Source organism: Oncorhynchus kisutch, linkage group LG2 (genome assembly GCF_002021735.2).
Source record: "Oncorhynchus kisutch isolate 150728-3 linkage group LG2, Okis_V2, whole genome shotgun sequence".
NCBI lineage: Eukaryota > Metazoa > Chordata > Actinopteri > Salmoniformes > Salmonidae > Oncorhynchus > Oncorhynchus kisutch.
Genome location: NC_034175.2, coordinates 9,844,793 through 9,867,421, shown reverse-complemented (window position 1 = coordinate 9,867,421; position 22,629 = coordinate 9,844,793). Strand labels below are relative to the sequence as shown.

The window sequence follows — 22,629 nt, the reverse complement described above, 5'->3', positions numbered from 1 at the left end:
AGGACAAGATGAGGCTCATGAAACAGAGACTTGATACATCATGAACAAAAATGAGTTATAAAAGTCTAAGCTTACAGGACTGTTTCAATATCACAAATATAGGTGTGTGTGTTGCTGCCTTCTGAAATATTTCCACTCCCTATTGGTAATGTATTATAGAGTACTGCTAGCAGTAGACTTTGCTACTCTCTGCAGCCCTATGCAATCCAGACTACTTTGTTTTCTTTGGGGATGCAGAGCTGTCATGAAGGCGAAGAGTGGCTGCTTTGAAGAGTCTCAAATATACATTTAGATTTGTTTAACACTTTTTTGGTTACGGCATGATTTCATAAACTGTTATTTCATAGTTTTGATGTCTTCACTATTATGCTACAATGTAGAAAATAGTACAAATAAAGAAAAACCTTTGAATGAGTTGGTGTGTCCAAACTTTTGACTGGTACTGTACATTTTGTCCAATGTTACTGTCAAAGGTGGCCTGGTAACAACAACTGGGAAAAGTACTATCCACCTTACAGTTGGGCTGGTTGTAAAGTTGATGCTACATGACGTTGTGGATGTAACTGCAACTTCTGGGGCATATTACAGAAATATTTGACGTTATTACATGGTACTTGGTGTCACTCTGTGAGACAGTTCATTACATTAATGATATACCGTAGCTGCAACACAGGCATTTTGAAAAGCAACTGTTCAACCAGCATATCAACCAATAGTTGTTGGTTACAAAAGGAGAAATTTTAAAGTTGAATAAATATGTTAGCAGCTCTGTAATGCATTTCAGATACTCACCTCCCCCTTAAACTATACAAACACTCCAATCACATGTAAACTGTGACTTATATTTAAGTCAAATAAATCCTCACACCTCTCGTCACACACCCAAAATCCTCATGAGGATCTATAGTCAATTCTTGTTCAGACTTCTGTCACCCTATTGTTTATTGAGCTAACAGTAAATAAGATCTGGCTCTCATATCCTGTTTCAATAACAATGTTTCCGTAATGGTATCCATGATTTGTGTAAGCTCTCCTCGCCCGTCTCCTATTGACATACACTTAAGCCATGTTCTGTTGACATACACTTAAAACATCCATGTGTAAGTAACGAGCACTTCTTCCAATCCATGTTTAAATAATTCCATAAAACAATTCATTAAACACCCATGATATTTTTAATAATTTGAAAATACTTTATTTTATATGGTCCCAATTTTTATTAATTTTTTTCTATCCTTTATTTAACCGGCCAAGTTACTTAAGAACAAATGATTATTTACATCACTTCATAGTGATGCTAAAAAGCATATAATAATGACATGGTTTACATACATTGTAAGAGGTATAATAGTTTACAGTACCATGTAACAACTACCCACACTAGTTACATTATGCTGCTATATCAACATGATGTAATACGTAATAATAAAGTGGGACCTTTTTTAAAGTTATATTCTATTGCAAAAAAAAAATATGTTTCTGGTCAGTAGGCCATATTCAATGAGTCTAGGAAAAATGTTTGGCAATATTATTTACCAGGTCTCTCTTACAAAATCTAAACGGGATAAACCTGCTTAAATATATTTTTTATTTGATGTATTTTGAGGTAGATTGAGGTAACATTTTATGAAACAGATGTTTGTTTCCAATTTCTTTTAAAAGTATTGTTTATAAGTAAAAAATAAATGGTTTTGTCACGGCTTTCTTCTGTTGAAGGAGAGGCGGACCAAAACGCAGCGTGGTTATTTTGATACATCTTTAATAAAGATGAAAATAGAACAATATACAAAAACAAGAAACGTGAAACGTGAAAAACCAAAAACAGCCCTATCTGGTGTAACAAACACAAAGACAGGAACAATCACCCACAAAACCCAACACCAAAAAGGCTACCTAAATATGGTTCCCAATCAGAGACAATGACTAACACCTGCCCCCTTGAGAACCATATCAGGCCAAACACAGAAACAGACAAACTAGACACACAACATAGAATGCCCACTCAGATCACACCCTGACCAAACAAAACATAGAAACATACAAAGCAAACTATGGTCAGGGTGTGACAGATTTGGTTAGATGGAAACTTTAACACACAGTTGTCAATATTTAATTTTACCTTTATTTAACCAGGCAAGTCAGTTAAGAACACTTCCTTATTTTCAATGACGGCCTAGGAACAGTGGGTTAACTGCCTGTTCAGGGGCAGAACGACAGATTTGTACCTTGTCAGCTCGGGGGTTTGAACTCGCAACCTTCCGGTTACTAGTCCAACGCTCTAACCACTAGGCTACGCTGCCGCCCCTATATACATTACAGTCATGCATACGATATGTTGACTTAATAAGCACGGTAATTCAATATTTTGTCAAGGATGTGTTTTTTTAAATCCATCCTCTTCACAATATAAAACACCCTCTCATCCCTCCCTGTCTGTTATATCCTTCATGGTCCCACCAACAGGTAATGTATGGACATCAGATCAGTCTTTTGGATTAGAAATATTGGTGAATAGAATCAGTTGAAGACCAAATTATTACGGAGATGAAAGTGAATTGAAATAAACTATTTCCTGTCTTTGTAGATACATGTACAATGTATTAATGCAAACTCATTTATATTTACAAAATATTAATGTAATTTATTGATGGATATAAAAATAATTATATATGTTTTCTCTCCTGTCAGTAGCTACTCTATAATCTAACCTAAAACAAAACTGATTTAGTTTTTACATCCATTTTCCATTTTTTCCATATCATTTGTTGACTGTGCATTTTAGTTTCCAGCCATGGGGCCAACTTTCCTGCTTTGTGTGGCTGTCACCCTATTCAGAGGTAAGAATCACAGTTTACCTTTCAATATTACATGTCATGTAAACTGTGATTCAGAATTGAACAAGTTGATCATTTATTATTATCTAACATGATGGGGAAACATAAACATACAGTAGCTTGGCAAATGAAATCTTTTTCATTATCTAATTAGATAATACATTTATGTTGTTTGTTCTGCAAGGCACACTATATAGACATGTAATACTGGTTATAAAGCTATGCAGGGGGAAGCGACAGCATGTGTATTGTTATGTACACAAAAATGAATTCTAGACCATTATGTAATTCAAGCAAAAACTAATTATTTTGTGCCTTACTAAATTAACACTTGACAGTCAGTGAATTCAGCAAGAGCAGTCGGAGCGAGACAATTGTACTGTATTTAAGCTATAGTATATGTTTCATTAGTAAATGTATATTGCAGTACCCAAATGGTTGCAAAAAGAATGCAGGTGCTCATCTGTAAAATTGTCTTTCTTCCTTTATGTTTAGTGGTCAGTGGATCATGCCCAGTGGGGCGGGAGTTCATTACTGCCTTTATGCCTAACTATTTGCTGCGCTACCAACGTGATCAGAGTCTTCAACTGGCCATAACCACACAGGATTATCCAGCCATTGTTCAAATTCAGGTCAATGCAATCGGCTTCTCGACCTCAGTGAAAATAGAGAAACAGAACACCAAATGGATCGGCATACCTGGTACCGCTGAAATTGGGGGTCCAGGAGCTTCCACCAAAACAGTGCAGGTCACCTCCAACTCTGACATCTCGGTGGTGGCCTTCAACTACAAGTTCTCGACCGGAGACAGCAGTGTGGTCTTCCCGACTGACCAGCTGGGTACTGACTATGTGGTCTTCTCCCCCGGTGAGGGTCCAAGAAACATGCACAAGCTTATGTCTATTATCAACGGCAAAGAGCCCAACAAGATCACGATCATCCCTGTCTCCAACATTAATCTCAGTGGCGTGGATTCCTGGAAGCAAAGACAGGCGGTGATTGTTACCATGGACCCATACCAGGTCTACCTCTACCAAAGCTACACCACTTTCACTGGGACCAGGGTAAAAGCTAAGCACCCTGTGGCAGTCCTGGGGGGACACGAGTGCATTGCAGATGGAGGCCGCTGCAATCACGTCTACGAACAACTGCTACCAGTACAGAGCCTCTCCACCAACTACTTGGTTCCTTCCATGCACATGACCCAATCAACAGACTTTGTGAACATTGTGGCCTCAGAGGACAACACTCTAGTGAAGATCTTTGAGGGAAAGGTATCCACTGCTAAAGAGCTGAATGAGGGGCAGGTGTATGTGATTTCTGTCCAACCCAAATATCCGCTGATCATAAAAAGTGATAAGAAGGTCATGGTGATGTACTTCAGCAACAACAAGCCCTACGATCCGTTCCTCACCAACATCCTCCCAACGTCTGATCTAGCAAAAGAGTGGTCGGTGGACACACAGAACAAATTCGAGAGCACATTGGTCATTGTCTCCGAGGGGGAAGGGATCAACACTGTTAAAGTCTGTGAGAAAAATAATTGTGTGAAATCTCTCCGATGGACATCATTCAACTCAGACCCTAAGTACATGTGGGTAAATGTTCCATTGGGAGATCAGCAACAGCATTTCTCTATCAAAGGTGACTCCCTCATGGCTGTTTACGTTTATGGTGGCATGCCAAGAGACGGCTACGCTACAACAGGAGTATGTTCCAAAGGTAAGCTGTTTATTTGACACATGCACTTAACTGGCCTATCAACTGCCCCTCGACACCTCCCCTGTTAAAGAGGACAACTCTTAAACAATACAATGCAACGCAACACATCGCAATGCAACGCAACACAAAAAAATATATCGCAACACAACACAACAAATGCACTGCATGAAAACTAGAGTTAGTCTTGAATGTTGCTTCTGTTCTCACTCAGGCACTGCACCACCCACTACACCAAAAGACCCATGTGAGAAAGTCAAATGCAGAGAAAAGGAAGAATGTACAAAGGGAGTTTGTGTCCACATCTCCAAAGCAACCTGCAGGGCCGTGGGCGACCCCCACTACCTCACCTTTGATGGGGAGCGATTTGACTTCCAGGGCACCTGCTCTTATGTCATGGCCACGGTTGTTAAACCTGATCCTGGCCTCATCCCGTTCACTGTCCTGACCAAGAACAACCACAGAGGGAACAAGAGGGTGTCTTTCGTAAGGAAAGTCTCAGTCACGGTCTATGGGCTGACTGTTGTGATCAGCACGCATAAAGGGAAGGTTGAGGTAAGTAACAAGAGACCAGAGGGAAATGTTCAGAGTTGGGGTCGGTTCCATGGTAAATTTGGTCAACCCAGGAGGTGAACTGAGTGGTTTTTCCATATGCTTATTGATCTTTTCTTAGGTGAATGGTGAGAATGTTTACCTGCCTGTGACCCTGGCCGGAGGAAACCTAACGGTGGTGTATAGTGGCAGCTATGCTATTCTGAAGACAAATTTTGGCCTGAAGGTTATGTACGACTGGAACATGAAGTTCTACATCACTGTCCCCAGCAGCTACTTCCGCACCCTGGGTGGGCTCTGTGGGAGCTACAACGGGGATCGCAATGACGAGTTCACTAACCCCAAAGGTAACAAGGAACCCACAGTGGTGAAGTTTGCCCAGAGCTGGAGAACTGAAGACGGCGACTTGTTCTGTCATGATGACTGCCAAGGGGAATGTCCTAGCTGCACTCCGGCTCTCCAACAGAAATACAAGGGAGAGAAGTTATGTGGTCTCTTGGCCAAAAAAGACGGCCCATTCGCCAGCTGCCACAAGGTCCTGGACCCAGGCATGTTCATGGACAACTGTGTATATGACGTCTGCATCAATAAAGGCATCTATCAGTTCCTCTGTGAGAACATGAAAAGCTACAATGATGCCTGTTTGGCCGAGGGGGTCAAAATTAGCCCTGAGTGGAGGACAATCACTGGATGCTGTGAGTTGTCCTCTTTCCAGACATTTCATGCAGATTTTTAGATTGCAATTTTCACTATTATTTAAATCTATTTCTCATTTCACATTTGCAGCACTGGAATGTCCATCAAACAGCTACTACGAGGCGTGTGGCACAGCTTGCCCTGCCTCTTGTTCAGATCTAGATGCCGAAGCAATGTGCAAGGAACCCTGTGTGGAGACTTGTCAATGCAACAAGGGCTTTGTCCTCAGTGGAGACAAATGCGTCTCCAAGGAGAGCTGTGGCTGCTCTTATGAAGGACGATACTACCCGTCTGGAATGAAGTTCTGGGAAGATGACAAATGCACAAAGCAGTGTGAATGCAATCCAGGAACAGCCAAGGTTGAATGCAAAGCAACAGCATGCAAGAAATCAGAGGTGTGTGGCCTGCAGAGTGGTAAGAGAGAGTGCTACCCAACATCTTATGCCTCTTGCCAAGGTTCAGGCGACCCCCACTACCGCACGTTTGATGGCAAGAGGTTCGACTTCCAGGGAACGTGTACTTACGTTCTCTCCAAATTGGTCAGCAAAGATGACAAGTCTCTGGTGCCTTTTGAGGTGCTTGTAAAGAATCAGAATAGGGGGAGGAACACTGCAGTGTCTTACACAAAGACAGTCACCGTCATTGTCTTCAAAAACATCATCACCATGAGTAGGGACAATCCTGGCAAAGTATTGGTAAGCTACCTTAAAATGTTATCCATTCCAAATGAATGACATAATTGCATTCCGGGTTTACTTGGTCAATGAGCTTTTATGATTATACTATTTAATGTAAGAGGAAATATCAGGACAGTATCATCCTTCATGTTTCATCAACGTTTCTTTCTCTCTTCCCAGGTCAACAACCAGTATGTGAACTTGCCATTTGATGTAGAAGATGGCCAACTGTCCATCTTCCGCAGTGGGTATTTCGGTGTGGTGAAGACAAAATTTGGCCTGACACTGAAGTTCAACTGGAACAGCCACGTCTCCCTAACCCTCCCCAGCACCTACTCAAACCTCATCGGAGGGCTCTGCGGAAACTGGAACGGCCAACGGAACGACGACCTCCTCAAACCAGACAAGAGCCCTGCCAACACCCCAACAGTATTTGGGGACAGCTGGAAAGTGGGGAACGACCCTGGCTGCTCCAGCGACTGCAACGGCAAGAAGTGCCCCACCTGTGACCACAGCCTGATGCTTGATTACCAAACAGGGAAGTACTGCGGCAGGATCACAGACAAAAACGGTCCGTTCAAGCACTGCCACGCCAAGGTGGACCCCACAGAGTACTATGAGGACTGTGTGTTTGATATGTGTTTGTACCGTGGCCATGCCTCTGCCCTCTGTAACGCCCTCAGCACCTACACCACTGCCTGTCAGGATGCCCCTGCCAAGGTGGAACAGTGGAGGTCAGACAGCTTCTGTCGTAAGTAGTGCATAGACACACCTCATCAGATGTGTATTTCAAAACAACTACTGTAACAATTATGGTCATTACAATAAGTCAGAAGTGACTTGTCTAGCTAACAGCTCCTGGTTCCCGACATTATTCAGTTGTATCATGTTTGACCTAATGTGTTGTAGCATCTTCCTGCAAGGTCAACAGCCACTATGAGGTGTGTGCTTCCGGCTGCCCCCAGACCTGCAGCGGCCTCAATGAGCCTGAGAGCTGTTGGAACTCCCTGTGCACCGAGGGCTGTGTCTGTGACGACGGCTTCATACAGAGCGACAGCGAGTGTGTGCCGCTGGCTGAATGTGGCTGCATTCACCAAGGCCAATACTACCAGATGGGCCAGGTGTTCTTCCCCAGTGGCCAGTGCAAAGAGCGCTGTGTGTGTAACAAGGATGGACACGTGGATTGTAATGTGAAGTTTGCCTGCGGTCCCAATGAGAAGTGCCAGGTCCAAGACGGGGTGCAGGCTTGTATACCCATGAGCACGGGCACCTGCCATGTGAGCGGGGCCAGGAGATTCCACTCGTTCGATGGCAGCTGCTTCAGCTTACACGGGGACTGTGTGTACAAAATGTTGGAGGTTGTGGAGAAAGACGGATCGATGGCTCCATTTGCTGTATCAGTGCAGCAGTTGACCAAGATTGATGATGCAATGGTCACCAGGAGGGTTGAAATACAGGCCTACAAATACAAGATATCTATGTCTCCCAGAGTTATATGGGAAATAACGGTAGTTTTCTGTCTTGATCTACTCATTTCAGTATTAAAAAGCCACTTGATTCGAAAAAAACAGAAGTTTTCAATCTTTTCTCCTTTCACAGGTGGATGATGTTGCAACAAATCTCCCGCTGTCACTCGGAGATGGAAAGGTCAGGGCCTACCAGAACGGCATTAACATCATCGTGGTAACAGACTTTGGCTTGATGGTGACCTACGACACCGTTGCTGGCGCCATCATACAGCTTCCATCCACTTACAAAGGTGTTACCGGTGGTCTCTGTGGCAACTATAATGACAAGAAGGAGGATGACTTCCTGCTGCCCAGTGGGCTGCAGGAGCCGTCTGTGGAGAAGTTTGCAGCGGGGTGGTTAGTGGTTCAGGAAGGGGTCAAATGTCAGACAGGATGTGACGGTGGCTTGAAGTGTCCTCCCACCAGTGGACCCCCGCCGGCTTGTAGCATCTTAAAGTCACCCAAGGGTCCATTTGCCCAATGCCATGCTGTTGTGCCACCACAAGAGCACTTTGAGGAGTGCACGAAGGAGGGAGAGGGTGGGGATGCCCTGTGCCGCCACTTACAGACGTATGTGACTTTCTGTCAGGCATCCGGTGGCCTTGTCAGCAGCTGGAGATCTGACCAGTTTTGTCGTGAGTAAATTTTGATATTGAAAGTTGATTTACCTTAACCTGGTTTATCTTATTGTGTAATATTTCTCTGACTTAATGCTCTGTTGAAAAACAATTGAAGCTGAAGCTGATTTAAGTTTTTTGATAACATGCATCTCCTCCCATTTTCATCTGTCCTCTAGCTCTGACGTGTCCAGCTAACAGTCACTATGAGTTGTGTGCCGACACCTGTTCTTCCACCTGTGACTCTCTGAGTGAGTCTCCCAAATGCCCACTATGCCAGGAGGGCTGCCAGTGTGATGACGGCTTTGTGTTTGATGGTGGCAAGTGTGTCCTACTGGGGAACTGTGGCTGTGTGGTTGATGGACACTATTACAAGGTGATTACTAATTTATTGACAAAAATTGCCATTTCATATCCCACAAATACAATAATATACTAAAGTCATTATTACAATAAGAGGCCTATATCTGTTCTGTTCTAAATGCAAAAAATATATAATCAATCTCTATTCTTGGTCAATATTTATTGTTTTACAATCATCCTATGGTTTCCACCATAGTATAAACACTCAATGATATCACTGACATGTTTTGCTGGTTTTCAGTCTGGCCAGTCTGTGAGGCTTGGCAACTGTTCTGAGACCTGCAGCTGTGCAGCAGGACTATTCACTTGCAAGAACTCACAGTGCAAAGAGGGTCAGAAATGTGCGTTGAAGAATGGAGTCATGGACTGCTACAGCACAGGTAAAAAAACATGAATAATAATGCTACCAAACAGATATGGCTTTGTGTTAGTACATTTGGATGTGGAATTATTGACTTTGTTGATGTTTCTATTTTGATATTGCAATGAGCAAGATATGTTAACATCTCTAATACCCATTTTGTCAGACCCCTGTGAGGATACTGAATGCCGTGAGAAGGAAAACTGTGTGGTGAAGAACAGTAAGGTGGTATGTGTGGCCCAGTCCAAGGCCACCTGCAGGGCTGTGGGCGACCCCCACTACCTCACCTTTGATGGGGAGCGATTTGACTTCCAGGGCACCTGCTCTTATGTCATGGCCACGGTTGTTAAATCTGATCCTGGCCTCATCCCGTTCACTGTCCTGACCAAGAACAACCACAGAGGGAACAAGAGGGTGTCTTTCGTAAGGAGAGTCTCAGTCACGGTCTATGGGCTGACTGTTGTGATCAGCAAGCATAAAGGGAAGGTTGAGGTAAGTAACAAGAGACCAGAGGGAAATGTTCAGAGTTGGGGTCGGTTCCATGGTAAATTTTGTCAACCCAGGAGGTGAACTGAGTCGTTTTTCCATATGCTTATTGATCTTTTCTTAGGTGAATGGTGAGAATGTCTACCTGCCTGTGACCCTGGCCAGAGGAAACCTAACGGTGGTGTATAGTGGCAGCTATGCTGTTCTGAAGACAAACTTTGGCCTGAAGGTTATGTACGACTGGAACATGAAGTTCTACATCACTGTCCCCAGCAGCTACTTCCGCACCCTGGGTGGGCTCTGTGGGAGCTACAACGGGGATCGCAATGACGAGTTCACTAACCCCAAAGGTAACAAGGAACCCACAGTGGTGAAGTTTGCCCAGAGCTGGAGAACTGAAGACGGCGACTTGTTCTGTCATGATGACTGCCAAGGGGAATGTCCTAGCTGCACTCCGGCTCTCCAACAGAAATACAAGGGAGAGAAGTTATGTGGTCTCTTGGCCAAAAAAGACGGCCCATTCGCCAGCTGCCACAAGGTCCTGGACCCAGGCATGTTCATGGACAACTGTGTATATGACGTCTGCATCAATAAAGGCATCTATCAGTTCCTCTGTGAGAACATGAAAAGCTACAATGATGCCTGTTTGGCCGAGGGGGTCAAAATTAGCCCTGAGTGGAGGACAATCACCGGATGCTGTGAGTTGTCCGCTTTCCAGACATTTCATGCAGATTTTTAGATTGCAATTTTCACTATTATTTAAATCTATTTCTCATTTCACATTTGCAGCACTGGAATGTCCATCAAACAGCTACTACGAGGCGTGTGGCACAGCTTGCCCTGCCTCTTGTTCAGATCTAGATGCCGAAGCAAAGTGCAAGGAACCCTGTGTGGAGACTTGTCAATGCAACAAGGGCTTTGTCCTCAGTGGAGACAAATGCGTCTCCAAGGAGAGCTGTGGCTGCTCTTATGAAGGACGATACTACCTGTCTGGAATGAAGTTCTGGGAAGATGACAAATGCACAAAGCAGTGTGAATGCAATCCAGGAACAGCCAAGGTTGAATGCAAAGCAACAGCATGCAAGAAATCAGAGGTGTGTGGCCTGCAGAGCGGTAAGAGAGATTGCTACCCAACATCTTATGCCACTTGCCAAGGTTCAGGCGACCCCCACTACCGCACGTTTGATGGCAAGAGGTTCGACTTCCAGGGAACGTGTACTTACGTTCTCTCCAAATTGGTCAGCAAAGATGACAAGTCTCTGGCGCCTTTTGAGGTGCTTGTAAAGAATCAGAATAGGGGGAGGAACACTGCAGTGTCTTACACAAAGACAGTCACCGTCATTGTCTTCAAAAACATCATCACCATGAGTAGGGACAACCCTGGCAAAGTATTGGTAAGCTACCTTAAAATGTTATCCATTCCAAATGAATGACATAATTGCATTCCGGGTTTACTTGGTCAATGAGCTTTTATGATTATACTATTTAATGTAAGAGGAAATATCAGGACAGTATCATCCTTCGTGTTTCATCAACGTTTCTTTCTCTCTTCTCAGGTCAACAACCAGTATGTGAACTTGCCATTTGATGTAGAAGATGGCCAACTGTCCATCTTCCGCAGTGGGTATTTCGGGGTGGTGAAGACCAAATTTGGCCTGACACTGAAGTTCAACTGGAACAGCCACGTCTCCCTAACCCTCCCCAGCACCTACTCAAACCTCATCGGAGGGCTCTGCGGAAACTGGAATGGCCAACGGAATGACGACCTCCTCAAACCAGACAAGAGCCCTGCCAACACCCCAACAGTATTTGGGGACAGCTGGAAAGTGGGGAACGACCCTGGCTGCTCCAGCGACTGCAACGGCAAGAAGTGCCCCACCTGTGACCACAGCCTGATGCTTGATTACCAAACAGGGAAGTACTGCGGCAGGATCACAGACAAAAACGGTCCGTTCAAGCACTGCCACGCCAAGGTGGACCCCACAGAGTACTATGAGGACTGTGTGTTTGATATGTGTCTGTACCGTGGCCATGCCTCTGCCCTCTGTAACGCCCTCAGCACCTACACCACTGCCTGCCAGGATGCCCCTGCCAAGGTGGAACAGTGGAGGTCAGACAGCTTCTGTCGTAAGTAGTGCATAGACACACCTCATCAGATGTGTATTTCAAAACAACGACTGTAACAATTATGGTCATTACAATAAGTCAGAAGTGACTTGTCTAGCTAACAGCTCCTGGTTCCCGACATTATTCAATTGTATCATGTTTGACCTAATGTGTTGTAGCATCTTCCTGCAAGGTCAACAGCCACTATGAGGTGTGTGCCTCAGGCTGCCCCCAGACCTGCAGTGGCCTCGATGAGCCTGAGAGCTGTTGGAACTCCCTGTGCACCGAGGGCTGTGTCTGTGACGACGGCTTCATACAGAGCGACAGCGAGTGTGTGCCGCTGGCTGAATGTGGCTGCATTCACCAAGGCCAATACTACCAGATGGGCCAGGTGTTCTTCCCCAGCAGCCAGTGCAAAGAGCGCTGTGTGTGTAAAAAGGATGGACACATGGAGTGTAATGTGAAGTTTGCCTGCGGTCCCAATGAGAAGTGCCAGGTCCAAGACGGGGTGCAGGCTTGTATACCCATGAGCACGGGCACCTGCCATGTGAGCGGGGCCAGGAGATTCCACTCGTTCGATGGCAGCTGCTTCAGCTTACACGGGGACTGTGTGTACAAAATGTTGGAGGTTGTGGAGAAAGACGGATCGATGGCTCCGTTTGTTGTGTCAGTGCAGCAGTTGACCAAGATTGATGATGCAATGGTCACCAGGAGGGTTGAAATACAGGCCTACAAATACAAGATATCTATGTCTCCCAGAGTTATATGGGAAATAACGGTAGTTTTCTGTCTTGATCTACTCATTTCAGTATTAAAAAGCAACACTTGATTCGAAAAAAACAGAAGTTTTCAATCTTTCCTCCTTTCACAGGTGGATGACGTTGCAACAAATCTCCCGCTGTCACTCGGAGATGGAAAGGTCAGGGCCTACCAGAACGGCATTAACATCATCGTGGTAACAGACTTTGGCTTGATGGTGACCTACGACACCGTTGCTGGCGCCATCATACAGCTTCCATCCACTTACAAAGGTGTTACCGGTGGTCTCTGTGGCAACTATAATGACAAGAAGGAGGATGACTTCCTGCTGCCCAGTGGGCTGCAGGAGCCGTCTGTGGAGAAGTTTGCAGCGGGGTGGTTAGTGGTTCAGGAAGGGGTCAAATGTCAGACAGGATGTGACGGTGGCTTGAAGTGTCCTCCCACCAGTGGACCCCCGCCGGCTTGTAGCATCTTAAAGTCACCCAAGGGTCCATTTGCCCAATGCCATGCTGTTGTGCCACCACAAGAGCACTTTGAGGAGTGCACGAAGGAGGGAGAGGGTGGGGATGCCCTGTGCCGCCACTTACAGACGTATGTGACTTTCTGTCAGGCATCCGGTGGCCTTGTCAGCAGCTGGAGATCTGACCAGTTTTGTCGTGAGTAAATTTTGATATTGAAAGTTGATTTACCTTAACCTGGTTTATCTTATTGTGTAATATTTCTCTGACTTAATGCTCTGTTGAAAAACAATTGAAGCTGAAGCTGATTTAAGTTTTTTGATAACATGCATCTCCTCCCATTTTCATCTGTCCTCTAGCTCTGACGTGTCCAGCTAACAGTCACTATGAGTTGTGTGCCGACACCTGTTCTTCCACCTGTGACTCTCTGAGTGAGTCTCCCAAATGCCCACTATGCCAGGAGGGCTGCCAGTGTGATGACGGCTTTGTGTTTGATGGTGGCAAGTGTGTCCTACTGGGGAACTGTGGCTGTGTGGTTGATGGACACTATTACAAGGTGATTACTAATTTATTGACAAAAATTGCCATTTCATATCCCACAAATACAATAATATACTAAAGTCATTATTACAATAAGAGGCCTATATCTGTTCTGTTCTAAATGCAAAAAATATATAATCAATCTCTATTCTTGGTCAATATTTATTGTTTTACAATCATCCTATGGTTTCCACCATAGTATAAACACTCAATGATATCACTGACATGTTTTGCTGGTTTTCAGTCTGGCCAGTCTGTGAGGCTTGGCAACTGTTCTGAGACCTGCAGCTGTGCAGCAGGACTATTCACTTGCAAGAACTCACAGTGCAAAGAGGGTCAGAAATGTGCGTTGAAGAATGGAGTCATGGACTGCTACAGCACAGGTAAAAAAACATGAATAATAATGCTACCAAACAGATATGGCTTTGTGTTAGTACATTTGGATGTGGAATTATTGACTTTGTTGATGTTTCTATTTTGATATTGCAATGAGCAAGATATGTTAACATCTCTAATACCCATTTTGTCAGACCCCTGTGAGGATACTGAATGCCGTGAGAAGGAAAACTGTGTGGTGAAGAACAGTAAGGTGGTATGTGTGGCCCAGTCCAAGGCCACCTGCAGGGCTGTGGGCGACCCCCACTACCTCACCTTTGATGGGGAGCGATTTGACTTCCAGGGCACCTGCTCTTATGTCATGGCCACGGTTGTTAAATCTGATCCTGGCCTCATCCCGTTCACTGTCCTGACCAAGAACAACCACAGAGGGAACAAGAGGGTGTCTTTCGTAAGGAGAGTCTCAGTCACGGTCTATGGGCTGACTGTTGTGATCAGCAAGCATAAAGGGAAGGTTGAGGTAAGTAACAAGAGACCAGAGGGAAATGTTCAGAGTTGGGGTCGGTTCCATGGTAAATTTTGTCAACCCAGGAGGTGAACTGAGTCGTTTTTCCATATGCTTATTGATCTTTTCTTAGGTGAATGGTGAGAATGTCTACCTGCCTGTGACCCTGGCCAGAGGAAACCTAACGGTGGTGTATAGTGGCAGCTATGCTGTTCTGAAGACAAACTTTGGCCTGAAGGTTATGTACGACTGGAACATGAAGTTCTACATCACTGTCCCCAGCAGCTACTTCCGCACCCTGGGTGGGCTCTGTGGGAGCTACAACGGGGATCGCAATGACGAGTTCACTAACCCCAAAGGTAACAAGGAACCCACAGTGGTGAAGTTTGCCCAGAGCTGGAGAACTGAAGACGGCGACTTGTTCTGTCATGATGACTGCCAAGGGGAATGTCCTAGCTGCACTCCGGCTCTCCAACAGAAATACAAGGGAGAGAAGTTATGTGGTCTCTTGGCCAAAAAAGACGGCCCATTCGCCAGCTGCCACAAGGTCCTGGACCCAGGCATGTTCATGGACAACTGTGTATATGACGTCTGCATCAATAAAGGCATCTATCAGTTCCTCTGTGAGAACATGAAAAGCTACAATGATGCCTGTTTGGCCGAGGGGGTCAAAATTAGCCCTGAGTGGAGGACAATCACCGGATGCTGTGAGTTGTCCGCTTTCCAGACATTTCATGCAGATTTTTAGATTGCAATTTTCACTATTATTTAAATCTATTTCTCATTTCACATTTGCAGCACTGGAATGTCCATCAAACAGCTACTACGAGGCGTGTGGCACAGCTTGCCCTGCCTCTTGTTCAGATCTAGATGCCGAAGCAAAGTGCAAGGAACCCTGTGTGGAGACTTGTCAATGCAACAAGGGCTTTGTCCTCAGTGGAGACAAATGCGTCTCCAAGGAGAGCTGTGGCTGCTCTTATGAAGGACGATACTACCTGTCTGGAATGAAGTTCTGGGAAGATGACAAATGCACAAAGCAGTGTGAATGCAATCCAGGAACAGCCAAGGTTGAATGCAAAGCAACAGCATGCAAGAAATCAGAGGTGTGTGGCCTGCAGAGCGGTAAGAGAGATTGCTACCCAACATCTTATGCCACTTGCCAAGGTTCAGGCGACCCCCACTACCGCACGTTTGATGGCAAGAGGTTCGACTTCCAGGGAACGTGTACTTACGTTCTCTCCAAATTGGTCAGCAAAGATGACAAGTCTCTGGCGCCTTTTGAGGTGCTTGTAAAGAATCAGAATAGGGGGAGGAACACTGCAGTGTCTTACACAAAGACAGTCACCGTCATTGTCTTCAAAAACATCATCAGCATGAGTAGGGACAACCCTGGCAAAGTATTGGTAAGCTACCTTAAAATGTTATCCATTCCAAATGAATGACATAATTGCATTCCGGGTTTACTTGGTCAATGAGCTTTTATGATTATACTATTTAATGTAAGAGGAAATATCAGGACAGTATCATCCTTCGTGTTTCATCAACGTTTCTTTCTCTCTTCTCAGGTCAACAACCAGTATGTGAACTTGCCATTTGATGTAGAAGATGGCCAACTGTCCATCTTCCGCAGTGGGTATTTCGGGGTGGTGAAGACCAAATTTGGCCTGACACTGAAGTTCAACTGGAACAGCCACGTCTCCCTAACCCTCCCCAGCACCTACTCAAACCTCATCGGAGGGCTCTGCGGAAACTGGAATGGCCAACGGAATGACGACCTCCTCAAACCAGACAAGAGCCCTGCCAACACCCCAACAGTATTTGGGGACAGCTGGAAAGTGGGGAACGACCCTGGCTGCTCCAGCGACTGCAACGGCAAGAAGTGCCCCACCTGTGACCACAGCCTGATGCTTGATTACCAAACAGGGAAGTACTGCGGCAGGATCACAGACAAAAACGGTCCGTTCAAGCACTGCCACGCCAAGGTGGACCCCACAGAGTACTATGAGGACTGTGTGTTTGATATGTGTCTGTACCGTGGCCATGCCTCTGCCCTCTGTAACGCCCTCAGCACCTACACCACTGCCTGCCAGGATGCCCCTGCCAAGGTGGAACAGTGGAGGTCAGACAGCTTCTGTCGTAAGTAGTGCATAGACACACCTCATCAGATGTGTATTTCAAAACAACGACTGTAACAATTATGGTCATTACAATAAGTCAGAAGTGACTTGTCTAGCTAACAGCTCCTGGTTCCCGACATTATTCAATTGTATCATGTTTGACCTAATGTGTTGTAGCATCTTCCTGCAAGGTCAACAGCCACTATGAGGTGTGTGCCTCAGGCTGCCCCCAGACCTGCAGTGGCCTCGATGAGCCTGAGAGCTGTTGGAACTCCCTGTGCACCGAGGGCTGTGTCTGTGACGACGGCTTCATACAGAGCGACAGCGAGTGTGTGCCGCTGGCTGAATGTGGCTGCATTCACCAAGGCCAATACTACCAGATGGGCCAGGTGTTCTTCCCCAGCAGCCAGTGCAAAGAGCGCTGTGTGTGTAAAAAGGATGGACACATGGAGTGTAATGTGAAGTTTGCCTGCGGTCCCAATGAGAAGTGCCAGGTCCAAGACGGGGTGCAGGCTTGTATACCCATGAGCACGGGCACCTGCCATGTGAGCGGGGCCAGGAGATTCCACTCGTTCGATGGCAGCTGCTTCAGCTTACACGGGGACTGTGTGTACAAAATGTTGGAGGTTGTGGAGAAAGACGGATCGATGGCTCCGTTTGTTGTGTCAGTGCAGCAGTTGACCAAGATTGATGATGCAATGGTCACCAGGAGGGTTGAAATACAGGCCTACAAATACAAGATATCTATGTCTCCCAGAGTTATATGGGAAATAACGGTAGTTTTCTGTCTTGATCTACTCATTTCAGTATTAAAAAGCAACACTTGATTAGAAAAACGGATGTTTTCAATCTTTCCTCCTTTCACAGGTGGATGACGTTGCAACAAATCTCCCGCTGTCACTCGGAGATGGAAAGGTCAGGGCCTACCAGAACGGCATTAACATCATCGTGGTAACAGACTTTGGCTTGATGGTGACCTACGACACCGTTGCTGGCGCCATCATACAGCTTCCATCCACTTACAAAGGTGTTACCGGTGGTCTCTGTGGCAACTATAATGACAAGAAGGAGGATGACTTCCTGCTGCCCAGTGGGCTGCAGGAGCCGTCTGTGGAGAAGTTTGCAGCGGGGTGGTTAGTGGTTCAGGAAGGGGTCAAATGTCAGACAGGATGTGACAGTGGCTTGAAGTGTCCTCCCACCAGTGGACCCCCGCCAGCTTGTAGCATCATAAAGTCAACCAAGGGTCCATTTGCCCAATGCCATGCTGTTGTGCCACCACAAGAGCACTTTGAGGAGTGCACGAAGGAGGGAGAGGGTGGGGATGCCCTGTGCCGTCACTTACAGACGTATGTGACTTTCTGTCAGGCATCCGGTGGCCTTGTCAGCAGCTGGAGATCTGACCAGTTTTGTCGTGAGTAAATTTTGATATTGAAAGTTGATTTACCTTAACCTGGTTTATCTTATTGTGTAATATTTCTCTGACTTAATGCTCTGCTGAAAAACAATTGAAGCTGAAGCTGATTTAAGTTTTTTGATAACATGCATCTCCTCCCATTTTCATCTGCCCTCTAGCTCTGACGTGTCCAGCTAACAGTCACTATGAGTTGTGTGCCGACACCTGTTCTTCCACCTGTGACTCTCTGAGTGAGTCTCCCAAATGCCCACTATGCCAGGAGGGCTGCCAGTGTGATGACGGCTTTGTGTTTGATGGTGGCAAGTGTGTCCTACTGGGGAACTGTGGCTGTGTGGTTGATGGACACTATTACAAGGTGATTACTGATTTATTGACAAAAATTGCCATTTCATATCCCACAAATACAATAATATACTAAAGTAATTATTACAATAAGAGGCCTATATCTGTTCTGTTCTAAATGCAAAAAATATATAATCAATCTCTATTCTTGGTCAATATTTATTGTTTTACAATCATCCTATGGTTTCCACCATAGTATAAACACTCAATGATATCACTGACATGTTTTGCTGGTTTTCAGTCTGGCCAGTCTGTGAGGCTTGGCAACTGTTCTGAGACCTGCAGCTGTGCAGCAGGACTATTCACTTGCAAGAACTCACAGTGCAAAGAGGGTCAGAAATGTGGGTTGAAGAATGGAGTCATGGACTGCTACAGCACAGGTAAAAAAACATGAATAATAATGCTACCAAACAGATATGGCTTTGTGTTAGTGAATTTGGATGTGGAATTATGGACTTTGTTGATGTTTCTATTTTGATATTGCAATGAGCAAGATATGTTAACATCTCTAATACCCATTTTGTTAGACCCCTGTGAGGATATTGAGTGCCGTGAGAAGGAAAACTGTGTTGTGAAGAACAATAAGGCGGTATGTGTGGCCCAGTCCAATGCCTACTGCTGGGCGTTCGGTGACCCTCATTACAGCACATTCGACGGCCAGCCATTCTCCTTCATGGGCACCTGCTCCTATATTCTGGTGAATACGACCGGCAAAGATCCCACCCTGCCTCAGTTCAGCATCCTGACCAAGAACGAGCTGCGCGGCAACTCCGAGGGCTCCTTCGTCAAGTCAGCCAACATAGACCTGAGTGGTCACAGGATCACCATTCTCAGTGGCCAAAGAGGGACAGTGGAGGTGGGTGGCTTCCAGTTATACTTGATACAGATTTTCCATGTTGAAGTTGAATGTAAGAATCCTCTATGCTCCCCATCTGCTTTAAGTCCTCTTTAAATCCTCATCTCTCTATCGTCTCAGATTGATGGCATTAGGTCTGCCCTCCCTTTGAGTTTGGAGTCTGACAGCATCAGAATCACAGAGTCTGGTATTCGAGGGACCATCCAGTCAGCTGTTGGCCTGGAGATAACTTTTGACTGGACCAGCCTCTTCATGGTGACCATCAGCAGCAGTTACTACAACAACCTCGGTGGCATCTGTGGCAACTACAATGGTAACAAAGCAGATGACTTCACCACTCCCACAGGTGTGCTTTCATCAAATACCACGGCGTGGGTGGCATCCTGGAGTGTTGCCGACGGTGACCCATTCTGCTGGCACGTCTGTAACAGCAACTGCCCCACATGCTCAGATTCAGACCGGGCACTTTACACTGGACCAAAGTACTGTGGTTTGATGACAGACAGAGGGGGCCCATTTGAACAGTGTCATAAGAAAGTGCCGGTGAAGGAGTTTGCCTCAAACTGCCTCTATGATGTGTGTCTGAATGAGGGTCGACAGGAGGTGTTGTGTGAGGCCTTGGCTAACTACGTGGCCGAATGTCAGCAGGCTGGGGCTGTTGTCTCACCACTGTGGAGAAAGGCTTCCAACTGCCGTAAGTTCTCAGCTATAACAAAACATCACATTTAGGAACTCAAACATCCTCAAATGTGTATAATGACACGATAGACCAACTTGTGCATTTGCAGAATGTATTTGGACTACATTTGTGATGTTTGTTTATTCTTAACTCGAACAGCCCTGGACTGCCCATACCACAGCCACTATGAGCTATGTGGCACTGCCTGCCCTGCTACCTGTGCCGATCTCAATGTCCCAGAGATCTGTTCCAAAGTCTGTGTGGAGGGCTGCCAGTGCGACAAGGGTTACGTGCTCAGCGGTGAACACTGTGTCGTCAAGGAGACAGGGTGTGGCTGTACACACAATGACCACTACTACCTGCCCGAAGAAACCTTCTGGGAAGGCAACACATGTCAGAGTAAGTGTGTGTGCGACGGAGCCACACAGAAGGTGGTGTGTATGCCTAGGAAGTGCAAGGTTAGTGAGCACTGTGCAGTGGTCAATGGGGTTCAGGACTGCTACCCCCTCAGCTTCAAGACCTGCTCAGCACAGGGGGACCCCCACTTCCGCACCTTTGATGGGAAGCGCTTCGACTTCCAGGGAAACTGTATCTACAAGCTGGCGGGGGTCTGCTCCAAAGATACCGATCTGGAGAGCTTTGAGGTGACTCTGGAGAACAACAACAGGGGCAGCACCAGAGTCTCCTACGCCAAGGTGGTGACTGTCATTGTTTTGGGAAGTAGTTACACCGTCACAGGTGATTATCACGGCAAAGTCCTGGTGAGTAATACAGGTCCTTTACTAGTTGTTGTTATTAACTATGTTGTATAATATATTGTTTTGAAGAAAAAAATCGCTCTTATGGAAATCCACTGTCTTTTTTCACTGGACTGTATTTTAGGTGGACGATGTCCTGACACCTCTGCCATACTACTCCAACAACACTGAGGTTCAGATCTACAGAAACAGACGTTTTGCTGTTCTGGAGACTCATTTCGGTCTCAAGGTCTCCTTCGACTGGTCCAGCAATGTGAGGGTGAAGGTCCCGAGCACCTACCACAACGCCATCTGTGGTCTCTGTGGCAACTTCAATGACAACCCTGATGACGACCTGCTTCTGCCCAACGGGAAAAAGCCCATGAGTCCCAAGGAGTTTGGAAACAGTTACTGGGTAGCTGACGTACCGGGCTGCTCCCACGAGTGCAAAGATTGTGCCGTTGTAGACATCCCCCTTATAAAGCCCAAATATGTCAGCGCCTGCGATGTCATTGTGGATAAGAGTGGTCCCCTCAGAGACTGCATTGGTAGAGTGGACTCTGATGAGTACAAAGAAGACTGCATCTATGACATGATCCTCAACAACGGCCTACTGACGGCAGCCTGTGACATCATCACCAGCTATGTGGAAGAGTGTCAGGAGAAGGGAGGTAAAATTGGTGCCTGGAGGAGTAAAGACTTCTGCCGTAAGTTCTCTGGTTTTGTATCACTAATCTTCAGGTTTATGATGAGTCGCAATTCATAAATTCTTTAAAACAGGAATCTGACAGTAAAATAAGACTGCAAATTCTAAACCTTACATTTTAAATGAAATCCTGAAACTTTAAAATTGTAACTGATTCCACAGACCTCTCTTTCTCCCTGTGTGTTTTCAGACCTCCCCTGTCCAGAGAACAGTGTCTACAGCCTCTCGGCCTCCGGGTGCCCGGCCACATGCTATTCCATGACCTCCGCCCCAGGATGCACCACTCCTCCAGGGGAGGGCTGTCAATGCAAACCTGGTTTCCTGCTGAGTGATGACAAGTGTGTCCACATGAAGAACTGTGGCTGTCACCACAAGGGTCGCTACTTTGTGTCCGGCGAGGTCTTCTACAAGGAGAACTGCCACCACCGCTGCAGCTGTAACTCCGGCGAGATGGCCTGTGAGGTGGCGCCCTGCGGTCCGAAGACCACGTGTGCGGTGGTGAAGGGGGTCAGGGGCTGTTACATTATCAGTAGCACAGAATCAAACAACCAGTCATGGATCAAAAAACTTCTTAACAAATATGTTAAACCTGTACATATCAAGTTTGGAGGCTAGAACATTTACATTTTCAAATAAGATCTCATGGCTCTAAACTATCCTTTAAAAACGTTCCTTTCATGTCCAGGTTGTAGGCTAAAGCATTTCAACATAAAATCGCAAAATTACCTTAATATTACCTTCTGTATGTGATAACATATTCCGAACCATATAATGTTGTGAGGGATTGAGTATTCATGCATGGAATTGTTATTGAACTGTATTCATTATAATCCAAATATAATACCATACTTGTGTATTACTAAAACTGAGATTATCTCTGTACGCTTGTATCTGTGTCTATCCATTACAACTTTCAAAAGCCTAATAATAAACATATTGCAGCTAAATGAGTCTGTGTCATCTGTTTATCCAGCATTTAGGTGGAATTACTACAGTTCTGATTTAGTCAGATAACTCAAAACCTCTCAAGTAATTCATTCAAACAAAACGGTTGAGTATATGAATCTTGTATATGCCATGCCATATTATATACTCAATCACTTTTTATAGCTACTGTTTACAGGCCTCCTGGGCCATATACAGCGTTTCTCACTGAGTTCCCTGAATTCCTATCGGACCTTGTAGTCATAGCAGATAATATTCTAATCTTTGGTGACTTTAATATTCACATGGAAAAGTCCACAGACCCACTCCAAAAGGC

The 22,629-nt window shown here is 45.6% G+C and overlaps 1 protein-coding gene across 1 annotated transcript; it reads left to right on the top strand.

The window, feature by feature from the left end:
* Nucleotides 1–2,786: 2,786 nt before the first annotated feature.
* On the top strand, nt 2,787–22,315 carry LOC109900971 (IgGFc-binding protein). The gene is made up of 31 exons (XM_031787068.1): nt 2,787–2,837; nt 3,330–4,556; nt 4,768–5,108; nt 5,227–5,800; nt 5,892–6,496; nt 6,659–7,229; nt 7,388–7,986; nt 8,078–8,621; nt 8,783–8,979; nt 9,208–9,346; nt 9,494–9,819; nt 9,938–10,511; nt 10,603–11,207; nt 11,370–11,940; nt 12,099–12,697; nt 12,791–13,334; nt 13,496–13,692; nt 13,921–14,059; nt 14,207–14,532; nt 14,651–15,224; nt 15,316–15,920; nt 16,083–16,653; nt 16,812–17,410; nt 17,502–18,045; nt 18,207–18,403; nt 18,632–18,770; nt 18,918–19,246; nt 19,367–19,940; nt 20,085–20,686; nt 20,808–21,369; nt 21,559–22,315. Exons 1-31 carry the CDS (start codon nt 2,792–2,794, stop codon nt 21,981–21,983), a joined length of 14,445 nt encoding a protein of 4,814 aa, XP_031642928.1. The 5' UTR covers nt 2,787–2,791; the 3' UTR covers nt 21,984–22,315.
* Nucleotides 22,316–22,629: the final 314 nt, after the last annotated feature.

Bases quoted from the DNA above. Each gene is read 5' to 3' on its own strand.
- LOC109900971 (XM_031787068.1), top strand. From the start codon at position 2,792: ATGGGGCCAACTTTCCTGCTTTGTGTGGCTGTCACCCTATTCAGAG. The intron at 6,497-6,658 runs GTAAGCTACCTT...CTCTCTTCCCAG, and splicing joins ACAATCCTGGCAAAGTATTG to GTCAACAACCAGTATGTGAA. The intron at 13,693-13,920 runs GTGATTACTAAT...GCTGGTTTTCAG, and splicing joins TTGATGGACACTATTACAAG to TCTGGCCAGTCTGTGAGGCT.